At 43.9% G+C, this 15,105-nt stretch overlaps 1 protein-coding gene and 1 long non-coding RNA gene across 8 annotated transcripts in view; one reads left to right on the top strand and one right to left on the bottom strand.

The window, feature by feature from the left end:
* SCUBE3 (signal peptide, CUB domain and EGF like domain containing 3) overlaps positions 1-15,105 on the top strand; it is a 785,923-nt gene that overhangs the window by 700,423 nt on the left and 70,395 nt on the right. For all 7 annotated transcript variants that reach the window (XM_069633481.1, XM_069633476.1, XM_069633480.1 and 4 more), the window contains one exon: positions 1,869-2,030. In XM_069633481.1, the coding sequence (XP_069489582.1) occupies positions 1,869-2,030 (162 nt within the window). The remainder of the gene's footprint in view (positions 1-1,868; positions 2,031-15,105) is intronic.
* The window catches only part of LOC138520988 (uncharacterized), a 258,021-nt gene that overhangs the window by 212,627 nt on the left and 30,289 nt on the right, over positions 1-15,105 (bottom strand). Inside the window, exon 2 of the long non-coding RNA XR_011282901.1 lies at positions 3,081-3,211. This is a non-coding gene — a long non-coding RNA (uncharacterized lncRNA). The remainder of the gene's footprint in view (positions 1-3,080; positions 3,212-15,105) is intronic.

Raw genomic sequence — 15,105 nt, 5'->3', positions numbered from 1 at the left:
GAAGCTCTAGCAGCATTGCCAACCTTAGAAATTCCTTAAATCATGAACTTTGAAAAGACTTACTGGTCGTGCTAAGAGAATTCTATGGTAGCATCCCTGGGGTAATAAAATAGGTTGAATAACTAGTTTATCCAGCTTACATTGACAGAGGGATGTGGGAGAGAATGTAGCGAATTACAAGATCCAATGGGTTCAATTTGCACACATTTTGTTGGAGGGCTTGAAACCTATGTCCACTCTGTTTTAAGAGCTTGCTGTTGTATCATCTAAGACTTTGGTCTCGCCTTTGGAATGTATTCCTGGTTAGGATATTGGTTCTTTTTTTTTACAAAGTAGGTCTCACTTTATCCCTCTCTTCAGCTCATAGAATAAGGAAACTGCACGTATTAATGAATGATGAACAGCACTTTAAATTGGGTCCACGCTTGCATGTGGATGTGCTGATAGTTGGCGTATGCTCCGAGAGGTTGTCCAACTCTTGGAAGTATAGCAGCTTTTTTCAATCGTTACAAAGGAGTGTTTGATTCAAGTATGAGATTAATGTGTATGGAATTGAAGTAGTTGCACTACATTTTGTTAATGGAGTATACCACTAATTTTCTATGAATGTCCAGCATAACAGAAATCATTTTCTAGATTGTTTCTAAAATATAACTTGCAGAGCTTTTTTAACAATGTTGATTTGTTTTTATATAGTGAGTCCTTTGTTGAATATGACACATAGGTTTTCGAGCAGGTGTACTAGGTAGGATGGGGCACAAAATAAAGGTGGAAGGGTCGATGAGTTTAAAGCGCAATATCCGAAGTCTGGATTTAGGACCATTTCATTTTTTTTAAAGCATTCTTTGATCTAATTTTGGATATCCTTTTTGCTGCCATTTAGGGTGTTGCAATTATTTTCATTCATGTTTATGTAAGTATATCCCTGGAACAACTACAGGACAGTGGTATAAGTACTTTTAAAGTAGGGACCAGCCGTGGGTGGCAAATCTGTTCCAAAACGAATTCTGAGTGGGTTTTGACCTTCCTCAACTGTTGCTGCCTGCAGGAAACTGACCCAATAACCAGACCCAGAACATCATTAACAAAAAATAAGTCAGGTGCACTTGTTCAAAAGTGCTGGATCACGCCTGAAGGATACTTTAGACCACGTGCACAGCAGCAGCATGGTGTTCTGTTCACATGTTGGGAAAACACTGTTGTTGAGTCTAGTACTTGCCAAGATGTCATGTAGGCAAAGATGTTCAGGCCGGCTACATTTACTAAGTGCAACACGTGTGAATATATAAAAGATCAGTGTTTTAAAATAATATAGTGCATACCTTTAAAACTGGATTTGCAATTTGTATTTGAGAATGTGCTGTTGTATAGCAGAACACTTTGTGGCATTGTGAGGTAACAAAGCAATGAACATGTAGTGCTGTGGGACATGGCTATGCTGGGTGTGTGCACGTTGTTGGACAATAGTGGTCATGTTACATTGTTAATCTGGCAATTAAAGAACGTTTGTAAGACACCACGTAGCTGAGGAGCAGCAAAGATATAGGGTTTTAGGTGTTCTTCTTTACCCTTTGCACCTCTGCCCAATCAAATTGACCCGTCCTGAGAGGTGTCTGAAATGCTGGCGCACATTTGCTGGATTTTGTGAGAGCCACCCCCAAGCACCATGTGCCAAGTGTGGGATAAGTAGGGATTACTAGTCTCCTTTAGATAGAAAGTACAGAGTGAAAGCCGTGTTTAGAAAGTACAGAGTGAAAGCCGTGTTGTTAAGTGTAGGACTTGTGGTGGCCCCACCTCATACAGTTGGGATGGGCAAGAGATGGTGTCTCAGCTGCGGCCATCAACTAATCTATTTCCCTCTTTCTTAGCCAGCTGCTTGGCAGGAACGTATTACCATGGACAGATGGAGCAGTGCATCACCTGCCCACCAGGAACCTACCAGGAGAAGGAGGGACAGCTGGCTTGTGACCTCTGCCCTGGAAGTGATGCCTATGGGCCAGTGGGAGCCACAAATATAACAACATGTGCTGGTATGCCTGCTGACTCTTTGCTTGGATCTGAAGACCATGATTAATGCAGGCAGAGGGTGTATACCAAGGCTCCAGTGGCAAACAAAGGTGTGCAGTGTGGCCAACTGAGGTGCATTTTTGGCATACCTCTCATTACTTTTATGTCCTCACTCTTCCACCCTCACAACTTTTTGGGAACCCTGCTCCTGTGGGAGATTAGGCCAGAAAATGTATTTCTATTGCAAAACTACAGCTTTAGAATTTAGAAACTCTGTATCCAATCATCTCTTCATGTGCCCGGGGTTCCCCACATCGATATACACTGGCCAATCTGCCCAAATGGCATTTCCCATTTGTCCACCTTGCATTCAGGTTGAGAAACTGCTCTTAGTGCCATCTCCTTTTTTACTTTAATTTTGGCTGTGTTTTTTCTTATTGTTATCTTTTTTATCTCTTTAATAAGTTTTATTGGAAAGCGCGTTTTCCTTCGAAGTGTGAGGCTTCATCATTTGAGAAAAGAAATTTTATTTTTTAATTGTATTGGACTTCTGCCACATTTTTATTGTATTGCTTTACCACCTTTTGCTGTATGATCTATGACACTGGCCTTAAGTTGTGTATCCGGGCAGGCATCCCTTCTTGGTTGTGTCACATGCTTAGGCAAACTCCATCCAGTGCAGTCTTGTGCCTTGTATGAGGGAATCGCACATTGGGCCCTAGAATACCAACTTCACCATATCCTAACATATCAAAGTGCTAGTTTTGGAGGCGATGGGGGACTTCATTTTAAGTGGTGCAATTCGAAATTTGATGATGAATCTGTACTGGGCCTGTTATGAAAGGCTGGAGGGTCTGTTCATACCAGTAAGAAAAAACCTACTACACTTCGGATGCTTTCTTCGAGCCATATAGGCATTTTTGGTTCTGGACTGGCATGCACACAAGCTTCCTTTAAGGCTGTTGATTTGTAGGATGTGACCACCAAGTTTAAGCCCTTTCCTTGCCAGAAAAGGGTGTAACTGTACTGAAGAGGCATTTAGACCTCAGCCCAGCTCCATACAAGGGTGGTACCTCAGATCCTTCTCTGGGAGTTCACGACTCTCCTTCCAGAAACTTGGTGATTCAAAACTGAGGTCCAAGTGGCATACACATTGTTTCCTGCTTTCATGGTCTGCTTCTTCTCCCTCTGGTACGACGTTGGTCTAGAAGTAGAGGAAAAAGCAACATGATTCAAAGCATAAGACCAAAGAAATGTTCATTAGCTCCCCTGCCTGGAACCAGAATCTCTTCTCTTGAGAAAAAGAAGAAACATCATAAGGACTGTGAAGAGGTCACATACATGAGGATAATAGATGAAGAAAACTAGGAGTGCATGAGGGGCCGGGGACCGTTGCCTGCTCCGTGATGCTAGCCCTGGAGTTGGTCTACGAGGGAATCCCCAGAGCACCAACCGCATCCATGCCCACCTCTGTCAGGTATCTACTATCCCAAGAACCCCACCATGGCCGGCATGTCATGTTTTGTATCATAACACAAGACCACATCGTGGCTTCATTGTTGCCAAATAGTTATAGCATGAATCCCATCCTTATTTGGCATAAATTGAGTCACAATGGGGGTTGATACAAAACATGACATGCCGACCATGGTGGTGTTCCTGGGATAGTGAAATGAAAGTCTGAAGAATCCAGAGAGCGCAGTCATGAACCTGCATTTGCAGGCTTCTGTAAGCTGCTTGGTAACATTTGTGAGTTTTGTTTGATAAAGGGAAACAGGCCCGCGTGTGTCACTCATGAACAATGGTGCAAGTCCAGCTTGCCACAGATTTCTTGGGTATTCCGCTGTTCATGGGAAATTAAACCTCATAACTCAGTAGTAGTTTTATGGCAAACCTCAGCAATGCCATTTGAACATTATGTGGCCAAGGAGAGATACAGTGCCTGATTTCATGATGGCCAATGGTCATTTCGTAATCACAATGCAAGCTTACCTGGAGAAATCATAGTCTTCCCAAGCCAACGCCAGTCACCAAACCAACTCGTAAGCTGCACACCGTTGCCATGCATGTCACACTCAGAGGGCTGATTCCAAACCCTGATAGCATATAAAAGGAAATTAGTAAGCAGGTTGGCGTTGGTGTTAGGAGACAGTTGGAGAGGGAAAAAAGTGAGAGTCAAAGAAAAGCGGAGGGAGAGGTTACAGTGGAGCAAGGGAGGAATGAACAGAGGAGGAGCAGAGGGGCATGTGAAAAACATAGGAGGAGCATCGAAGGAGAGGGGACGTGAGTGAGGAGGTGAAAGAGAAAGCGAGAGAACAAGGCCGAGGAGGTGAATCACAATGCGAGAGAAAGGGAGAGAGGGTGGAGAAGGAACATGAAAGGAGAGAGGAAAGGAAGGATGAGGAGAAGACTGACAATCAAAGAAGAGAGAAAGAAGAGGGCAAGGACTGAGCAGGAGAGGAAAAGACAGAGAAGGGAGAGGTGGAGGAGGCAGAGGTGGAACATAAAAGGGCAGAGAAAGGAGAGGAGGTAAAAGAAAACCACCTGTGAATAGTAGAAGGGGAGGAGAAAAAAGGATATCAGGTGAGAAAGAATGGAGAGGAGGGGGCTCTGTATGTAGTCAGAGAAAGAACAACATCAGAGTGAAGTGGTAAAGGAACAAGTGGGGGAGAGATGAACTCAGTTTAGGGGGCGAATAAAGAACTAGAGGAGGGAAGATAAGGCTCTGTGGAGAAGATAGCGTAATTCCAGAGAGCCAGGAAAAGGGTTGAGGTCCTGCGAAACCTGGCTAGAAGGGTTCTCCTAGGTTGGGTAGAATGGCTACTTCGAATGGATTGTGTCCTCCGACGTATTCCTCAACTTGGATACTCAAGTCTGCTTGCTGCTTGCTTTGGAAAAAAGATTTTCAAGTAACGGGTGCCATGCGGTGTCGAGTTGTGGCCCTCGACGGCCTCTGTCCGGTCCTCAGCCGTGACGCTGATGCTTGTATAATTAACACACGTGGCGACCATTGTCTCAGTTCTGTTTTTCTGCATGCTTGCATGCTTCGAATGGTTCTTCGCCTCAGCAAAATTTAACTGCGTTTCATCAAGAAATTGAAAAGGATGTCGACACCCAAGACGGGGTTCAAGCAGTGTTCTGATTGTGGTGCAAAAATGTCCATAACAGACCCTCAACAACTCTGTTTGTGGTGCCTTGGAGCAGACCACAGAGTGGATTACTGTGATTCCTGCGAATCATTGACTGTAAAGGCCTTGTGAGACAGGAAGGGGAAACTTGTGGAAAATAGGTCAGAATCCCCTTCTGTTACCCCCATCAAAAAGGAGGTCCTCAGATGACTCGGGGGATGTTTCCCCGGCAAAAAAACATGCTAAACACCAAATGTTCTCTAGGTCGAGATCTCGACATTCGTCATCCACCTCCTAGAAAAAGTCAAAGAGGCAGCGCCACAGGTCACCATTGTCTTCTTCCACCTCACCTGTCAGGATGGTTACTTTCCCAAAGACGTTGGCATCCCCGGCTGACTGGGAAAAGTTTAGATTAAAGACGTTGGAGGTTTTTCAAAAAGCTGCTCTGAGTGTCCCTCCAAGCGCCCCTCCAAAAGAGCTGAAAAAGTCTCCTAAACTGCCTGTAACCTCTGCTTCTCACGCGCCAGAGACCTCGGGAAGAAAGTCTCATCGACATTCGTCAAACGAGTCTTCCTCAAGACACTGGCTGAAGTCGGGTTCTTCTTCCTCGACGATCGATAGAAGTTAGACAGCTGGGCCTTCGAAACCCATGTCGAAGCATTAATTGGAATGGGCAAAGCCGGCAATGCCACTTCTTACTTCGATGCCCTTGACCCCATCGATGCCATCACAGCCTTCAGAGGTTTCAAAACCTACTGTCGAGCCATCGAAGACTTTTAAGCCTCTACCAAGACCTGATTTTTTCAGGTCTATGGGATCCATATTTGAAGAAGAGCAGGATCAATGTGTACCCTTTGGGTACAAGTATGGTACCCCCAATGTACACGGGGAACTAATCTCAGAAGAATCTAGAATGATGAATCTTGTAGAAACATTGGAAGAAGGTAGCGGTCTTGGAACCTCTCCAGAAGCTGATTTTGCGAATCCAGAAGTATAAGAATCCTCTGATACTTCTTATAGATCAGTGAGGAGTAAGGTAACTGAATATCTTGGTTGGGGGAGGCCGGCTTCCATTGTAGAGAAGGATGATCTCACGTACATATTAAATAGTGGACCACCAAAGGAAGTGGTACTGCCGTTTGACACTGCTTTGAGGATCAGGATTTTGGAGAACTGGCTTAAGCCCGACTCCACGCCATCATTGAACAAAAATCTAACGAAGAAATATAGGGCTGCTTCTATAGACCCTATATTTTTATCCAGGCACCCAACTCCAGAAAATCTAGTAATACGGGTGGCAATATCTTCTTTGAGAACTTCTGCGTGCCCTTCCGTTCCACCGGATAAGGATGATAAAAAGATTGACTCTTTAGTCAAGTACCTTATGGGACGTTGCTGTCTTGGCAGCAGAACACATGTGGGAGGGTGAGGAGAGGGTTGAATTCTTAAACTTAGTCCAAGATGGCAAGGAGGCAATGTGTCAATCATTACAGAGCAATGGCAGCCAGCACAGTCGCAAAACATTTAGCATGGCTCCGAAAGTCTGGTTTTGCACCTGATGTACAGGCACACTTAATGGACATGCCTTTTGATCGGTGCCAGTTATTTGGAGAAAAGGCTCAAGATGGCTTGGAGAAGCTGCAAACTTCAAAATCTGCTGCAAAATCCTTAGGAGCAGTGTTTTGACAGCCTTCCCAACCTCAGGGTTCCTCTAATGCTTGGAGAGGGGGTCCCTTTCGATTTTATTCATCTGTGTCAAGGGGAAGCAGCCAATCCTCTTAAAGGGGGCAGAGAAGGACTCCATGTGGGTCCAGAGGTAGAGGAGGAAGAACCTCCATTTCAGCCTCAGCTGCCTTGTCTTCAGCTGCAGCTGCAGTACCTTCAAAACCCCTTTGGTTCTTTAGCTCAAAAGACTGTGAGGGGAGCAGGCTGTCTCAGCATCTCAATAGCTGTCGGGGTATAACCTTGGATGCTTGGGCACTCGAAACAGTGGCCCCCGGCTATTCCTTCCCATTTCTGGCAAAACCTTCAGATTGCCCCGAGAGGACACTCTATGTCAGACCCAGATCCACTCCTTCAGCAGGAAATTCTTGCCCTGTTAAAGAAAGGTGCGATAGAATTAGAACCCGCAGTGGAAAGGGGCCAGGGATGGTTCTCTCCTTATCTTCTAATCCCCAAGAAGGACGGAGGAGTACGACCCATCTTGAACTTGAGACGCTTGAACAAGTTCCTCAGGAATGACACATTCAAGATGGTAACTCTTTCGCAGATCCTTCAGGCCCTTCGACTCCAGGATTGGCTGGTGTCGTTCGACCTTCAGGATGCTTGCTTTCATGTGCCCATTCATCTAAAACAAAAAGTACCTGAGGTTCGCAGTTGGCGGTTCTCATCGTCAGTTTCGAGTTTTGCCATTCGGGCTCAGCTCTGCCCCGAGGGTATTCACCAAGCTTATGGCAGTGGTGGCAGTAAGTCTAAGGAGGGAGGGATTTATATCTACCCCTATCTGGACGTTTGGACCCTGAGTTAGTGCCAGGACGTTGGTTATACCATTTCCAACTCTTCCATTGTTGTTCCGCCAAACCTAATCCTATTTGTCATTAGCCTCCTATAAGTAGAAAACCTCAAACTGGCCTAGGGTCATCTGTTGAGCCCACAGCTATAAAAGGAGGAGCGTTGATCCCCTCCGTATACAAGGACAGTGCAGTTGAATTCGGCTCCAGTGGCAAGGTCAGTACTGGATATTTTCTAACCTGTTTCTGCTTGAATTTCAGGTGTGATTGCTGATTATCCAGGTGTTTATATGACTACTGTTTGGGTTAAATTGTTAGTTGGTGATGATAATACTCACGATTGACATTGGGGTTTTCACCTACTTCACGGATTTTCCTGCCTGGACAACCCCTGCCAAATGTATTTCTGTCAGGTATACAGTGTCCTGGGCCTGTGATTTAAATACACAGCATCTACTTTCAACTTTGGTACCAGTTGTTTTGAGTACTTTTAAGCCTTCATTGGTGGACTCAGCATGTACACCCATGTTATTTCACTGCTGATCTGATGAGGAGAAGATGAAGCTACATCGGACTACTTAAGAATTGGTTAGACTATTTGACATCCTTTCCTAGGATAGGTTCTTTTATCTATTGGCTTGTAGGCCCAGTGGTCGAGTTATTCCTACTTCTATCCAGCCTGACATTTTTCCACAACCTATGAATACTCCTGTAGTTTTACCTTTAGCATTGTCTTCCATGGTTTAACACCATCACTTCCCTAGAGGTCCTGTTTAGTTGGCTACATATTCCCAGAGTCTGTTATTCTAAACACTAAACTTTGGTACATTTAAGTCTAGTACTTTGGCTGACGACCATTTGCAAAAATCCAACGAAAGGACTAATCTTGGAATGTGTGGCATATCTTAAACAAGCTTTTTTATGAGCTTTGTCCAAAAGTTTGTACAGCAAATGTAAACCTGTCTGAATGAGCTAGTAGCAATTCAAGGTAACCTATCTACATAAGCCTCAGTGGTGATTTGTAACCCTAGAGAAAGGTAGGAAATCTGCATTCCAGATTGCACAACGCCTTAACAAAGAATAAAGTATAGGATAATGGTGTGGAAAAGGTTTTTTGAAAGGCGGGTCTTGAACTTAAACAGGTTCCCTTTGCCTCAAATTGCTCAATTCAGGTGTTTTAGGAATTTGAGATATTCTCAGATTCACTTATGCCAAAGGTTGCTTTTTTAGTTTTATTTTGGTTAGGTAAAATGGGGCATTCCAGCAGCTTTCCATATATGAAGACCTGTCTGGCACTTTAGCAAGGACTATGTCACTGGGTGTAGTCAGGATACAGCATGCCTACCATAAGACTTCTAATCTTAATTATGATGTTCAAAGAACATGTCAGGGTTGTTCCTTCTATTTAGAAATGTTTGTTTGCACCCCAGGGGATGGGGTGGTGCAACAGTGCAAATCCAATTTTCTCTCAGTCAAATCGTGGACTATGCCAATGGTATTCAAACCTATTTATACTGAGCCCCTGCCCTCTGATTCCCTTAGAGTAAAAATATTGTCCATCCCCTGCTCCACAAGCTATAAGTACTTATATTTTCAATTAAAAACAGTCACTGTCATCCCTTTTTAAAGAGCCTTGTTTCCCCTTCCCACGGACATCGTTGAAGCACCCTGCAGTTTGTAGACCACTGTCCTATGCTGATCTCAGAAACAGCATCAAGGCTTTTTCATTATCTTTCCATTTTTCAGAGGCATGCAATATCAAACATCCCTCTAGATTGAAAGGAAATTCCAATTTTAAGAAAAGAAGATTCTGTCCAAAATGGAAACCTGCCCCTTCATTTTCTGGTGACTCCTCATGAAAACCACCTGACAGTGATCCCATACCCGCCAAGAACGTATACCTCATGAGTAGAAGGCAGAATCAGTCAGTTTTATCTATACAAGATGCTATCATTGACAACAAGGTTTTAAGTAGTGTCAAAGAGGGCTACTCTATGAGAATTCCTCTGGTGTAACTGTCTTCGCCGCCATTCAATCCAATCAATACTTAACCCAAGAAATTCTCTTAGTAATTAAAAAGCTGTTATGTTTACAAGCTATGAAAGACTTTCTGGAACATTAGAGAGGTCGGGGATTGTATTCATGATACTTTGAAATTCTGTCTTAGGGGGCCTAAGACTGACTGCTTGTGGAAACCTTTCACATGGTGAAAATGAGTCACATTTTGGAGTCTACAAAGAAACATGTCAAAAACCTTAGGTATCCACCTTGATGCAGAACTCTCCATGAATAATCACATCAATGCCCTTGCCTCCTCTACCACTTACACCACCAAGCTCATCTCCTTGAGCAGACAATGCCTCACCACGGAAAACTGCCTCACACCCACCGAGCCATCATCCTCAGTAAACTAGATTGCTGCAATGCCCTCTACAAGGGCCTCTCTGCAAAAAACATTGACGATCTACAACTCGTACAAAATAATGTTCTCTGTGCGGCCGCGTGTCTGAAACACTTTGATCACATCTCGACCGCTTGACATAATGCACATTGGCTTCCTATCAAAGCCTGCATTCAATTCCAGATTTTGTCTTGGCGCACAGATTCATAAGCAAAGAGGCCCCACTCTACCTCAACGAGTGTGTAATACCAAAACTCTGTGTGTGTCACCTACGATCCTCCACCAGCCTCACTTGACAGCCCCCCACATTCAATCGTAAAAGGGCAGGAGGCACTTGCTTCCTTATGATATGATATATGTTTGGTTATTTATAACATGCTTAATACCCAGAGGTTTCTAAGCGCAGTCCCGGAGATCGAAACTGTGTTGCTCCATGTCATCTTGCTTCCAAGGTGAGCATGTTGCCCCTGAGCTATCTTCCCGAGACTCTGGGCATCACGACTCCTTAACTCTGGAACTCCCTTCCTGCCGACATCAGAGATTAACACTCTTATACAATGTTCAGAACGCGTGTTAAAACTTGGATATTTAACAAATACGACCAACTCCTCTTACCAACTGTTGCTGCTTACTTCCCATAACTAACAACTGGTATCATATTCGCTTGTACAAATGCTGTGATATCCGTGGGTCTGGGCGTTACATAAATGTAATAAATACAAAATAAAAGTAAAGGACCTTAGTTTTGAAGGCAAGTCCCCAATTACGCACGCTCCAGAGTAAAGACAATCCGCTAGGGAAATAGGCCAGGAGATCGTTTTGCAGGAATAACAAGGTTTAATAATACAAAATGCAAATATCAGCAAAGGACTCTGCTGCTCGAGAGCGCTCTCTCCTCAGTTCAGATACAAGCATCAGTTTAAAAAGGCAGGAATCGTCATGGCATACCGTACGAAATTGGTGCCACCGATTGGTGGGACCCAATACATGGGCCTACTCCATAAGGCATGCCAGGCCACAATTAGCTAGTTCTTCTGCGCCCATCAGGCTCCACGTGGGTCAGCTGGGCTCATCAGCTGGGCTCATCCTCGCAGTGAAGATCGGGTCACACATTAGGACAATGTTTCTATCAAAACAAACATGCTCCGGTAGAATATTAACTCATTGTGACAGGCACCTGGGTGGCACAAGAACTGGTGCCAGGGAGCAGGGAAGATAAAATACGGTTATGCCTACCCACACATTCAAGATTTAATTCATACCGCAGTTCCTGCACTCAAGGTCTTCCCGTGGGGGTCTGATCTTAAATTTATGTTTCCTGGTACCTCGTGCTACAAAGGATATGTGTTGCTGCTAAGGAGAAATTTAATTGTGCCTGCTTAGATCTCTGGTGGACGCTTAATGAGGGTTGGGACTTGGGGGTCATGCTCTTATCAAAGAATGCAGTGGTGTGGGGCTGGCTCCGGCCTTTCTGGGTGGGGGTTAGAGGCCTAATGGCAGTTTAGTGGAGAGGAATGTCGCATGCTGAGGGTACATTCCAGTGAAAGATACTAAATATTTGCAACACTGAAGGCACAAGGGGGAAGAAGACTTCCATGGGAACAAGGCTCACGCAGAGCCATCATGTTGTGCAGACATTGGGCCTTATGAATTGTGACTGTGACCAACATGAGCCTGCAGCTTCTCCCTCCAGGGCCTAATACAAAATGGAGTTGAGGGCTCTGCGCCTTTCTAGTGCCAAGCGTCTAGGTCTATGCGCTGTGAGGCCTTTACATGTGGGCCGATAATGCGAATTGCACCCCCCCTTGTATGTTATATCACTTCGTATGGTGTTCACTGCATTTGGAAGCGCCTAGGGAGGTGGGATAGACCAATTTCCATCCCAAAAGTTTGCACCCCTAGACCTTCATAGTGCTTACATTCGCAGCCAGAAAGAACATCAAATATACTTGAAGGTTACCATGGAGTATCAACACTTCCACAACAAGTGCATTTTTTGTGTTCTGAACAGCGCCCCAAGAGTATCCACCAAGGTGCTTTCGGTAGTGACTGAGGCATCATAGGCAACACAAAAGTAATTTTTATCTCTACCTTAATGGTTAGTTAAAGGGAGCCCCATCAGATTTCTAATTCTGGACAATGTTCAAAACTCTGTTAAATCTGGGGTTTTCAATAAATCCCCAATCTAATATGATTATGTTGCAGAGAATTCAGTTTCTAGACATGGTGATGGATATGTCTCTTGGGCAATAATTTTGCGTCCAGAGAGGATTATTGCTATTCAAGACACAATCAGGATTTGTCAGGATACATACCTGATCCATGTGATGTTATTCCAAAGGATTCCAGATCTCATGGCTTCCTGAATTCCAGAAAGACTCAGATTGTGAGCAATTCAATGTCAGCTGTACTTACAATGACATCAGTATTGAGAGCCGCAACACTATCTTTTGAGCTGTGTCCCCTGCTGTTGCATGCTGATTGGATATCTTAATTATTCTACTAATTTAGGGATAACATTTTGGAATAAAGCCAATCAATTGTACATTTTGGGCAAGCAGCAATACTAGTTAACCAAATCATAATTAGTTGAGAGAGAATTCCTTTTCTATATGATTGTTTGGTAAATCAATTTGTAGTAATAGATGAGTTAGGAAGAATAGAAGTAGTAAGATAGCTTTTATCTTACCTTTTCTTTTGTGGGTCCAGCACACACCACCTTATGTGGTTTACTGAGGGGTTACATTGTAACTCCTTCTTCCTCTACTCGGGTAACTTTTAGTTACACTGACCATTTTAAATGGCTGGTGGCAGTGGTTACTTTTGCCACCTTTTTGTGCAGTTTACTCACAGCTGGAGTACAGCACCCATGGGTGACCATTTTCTCAAAATGGCCCATGTCTTCTTTTTTCACCAATTCTCGTTTGTCAGTTCCTATTGGGCTCCCCTTCTCGCATTTTATGTAGAATTGGGTCCTTTGTGAGTTTTGCCTTTGGCAGGCAATAGTCATGAAGCCTGCACAGGCTCCAGTGTGCCTGGCGAGGCAGGAAGTGAGGAAGGGTCCTGAAACTTCATTGTCATTTGTTTGTAGGTGTGCCTGGCTGAAACCAGTTCTAACTGGGCAGGCGGCAGTCCCGCAGGACAGCCAACCCCTAGCTGATTGACAGTGTCATGGGAGTGAATGAATGGGTTGCAGTAGATACAGGTAGAGTCGACCACTGGAACAAAGAATCCGAAGCAGAAGACGAGTAGAGATGCCAGCAGCACCTTCAACTATCACAGAAACACCGGTGAAGTCCTGCAGCTGTGCTGACCCCAATTTCATATAGACAGGGAAGCCAAGGACGACTTACTCACTTGGGCTAGTGGGTCCAACTTGTCTCAAAGCCTTCTTCAATTTGGGCCACCCCACAACGTCCTGCGACTTTTCTGGGCTGCAGAACGCCAATACTCGGGGGACCTAGACCATTTGCAAGTGCATCATCTTGAAAACATCGAATCTCGCTGAAATTTTGCAGGCATCCATCTGGACCTCCAGAGGCAGGAATTCTGCACCAAAGGTCCCTTCATAAGAGTTCAGGACCGAGTAATGGAAGAGAATCCAACCAGCAATCTTTGTTTTATCTTGGTGCAGAGAAAAAGGTGCCAAAACCACAAAGGGCTGCCATAAGGAGCCGAATCTTTTGCTGTCGACCATTTCTCTCGAGTGCTGCCTCAGAACAAGCCAACTAAAGGTCCCCCTTTCATCACCACAACCAAGGTGTAGAAATCAGGGTCTTCATCGTTGCATCCAGAAGGCGACCAGCTGCATTTTCAACTTCACTCTTCAGGCACTGCGGGGTTTGGGTTACACTTAACTTACACCATTTCATTTTCAGTGCTCCTTTAGCTTTGGGAGTGCTGTTTTCTTCAATTGGGTGTTGACCTCAACTCCACTGTGCAGGCCTTGCAGCCTGTGTGCTATCGGGCAGGCTCATCTTGAGCCCCTGTGTTTTCTACAAGAACAACTGACTGGTTAACTTTCCTCTGAAGATTTTCATCAGAACTGGTGCTGTCCATTTGACTGTTGCTTTGCTGGTTTTCCAAAGGTCCATCTTCTTGATCCTATCCTACTGGCTTTGGCAATGCTGGTCCCTCCATAAACTTGAATCCCTATTTTAGTTAAACTGCCTAAATCCCTCTTGGAGAGTGTGCACTGTTACTTGCTAGTTGCTAGCTGTGTTCTGTATAACCTATACTTCCCCTTAAACTGAATTTTGCAAAGGTGATACATATAAGAGATTTTACTGACCTTAAAAGAAGTCACTCTGTGTGCTGGATATGAAAAGTATATGGAAAGTTACTCACCTGCATTATTCTTCCTTTTACAATCTTATTCCTGTTTTAATTGAATGGCATTAGCAATTGCTACATTTTAGCTGTGCATGTGTACCTTGTGTATATATAAATAAATATATTTTAATATGACTTTAAGTGAGTAAGTATTTTCTTGGGTCTTTGTATGTACTGATTTCTTTCTACTGCTCAAAAGCTCACATAACTCCCTCCTAAGATAAGCCTGGCTTCTCAGCCACTCTACCGACTTGTGTAGTAAAGGCCTACATTAAGAGTTGGGTCCCTAATAACAAGAGATAAGTCTTATGAAGTCTAACACCAGTTTGACTTTAGAAAAACTTGCCTAACAACTTCAAATTTAGATTTACAACATAACTGGATGCAAGCAAATGTATTCAAACACAATAGAAAGTGTGTCCTTCATCTATGTTTAAAGTAGTCTGGCGGGTTAGAAGGAGTTGTACAGGTTAAGGACATTTTGACTGATGTTTAATAAAATGAAAAGAATAATGCCTTTTTCCCCTACTGCTATAGGGTACACCTGCCTATCTAAATAAACTAAAGGTGCTTGTTGGTCGTCAGGAAGTCCCTAATAAATATGTCCATTGTCCAAACTAACGCTAACTGATCCTACCACTATGTTAACTAACTTAAATAAGACCAAGAGAATGTCTCTATTCTCCTCGTTTGTTTCTTAAAGAAATGTCTCTTCTTTTTTCCAAGG

This window comes from Ambystoma mexicanum, chromosome 13, assembly GCF_040938575.1.
Source record: "Ambystoma mexicanum isolate Mex_15411 chromosome 13, UKY_AmexF1_1, whole genome shotgun sequence".
In the NCBI taxonomy this organism is placed as follows: domain Eukaryota; kingdom Metazoa; phylum Chordata; class Amphibia; order Caudata; family Ambystomatidae; genus Ambystoma; species Ambystoma mexicanum.
This window is presented reverse-complemented; position numbering and strand designations above follow the sequence as displayed.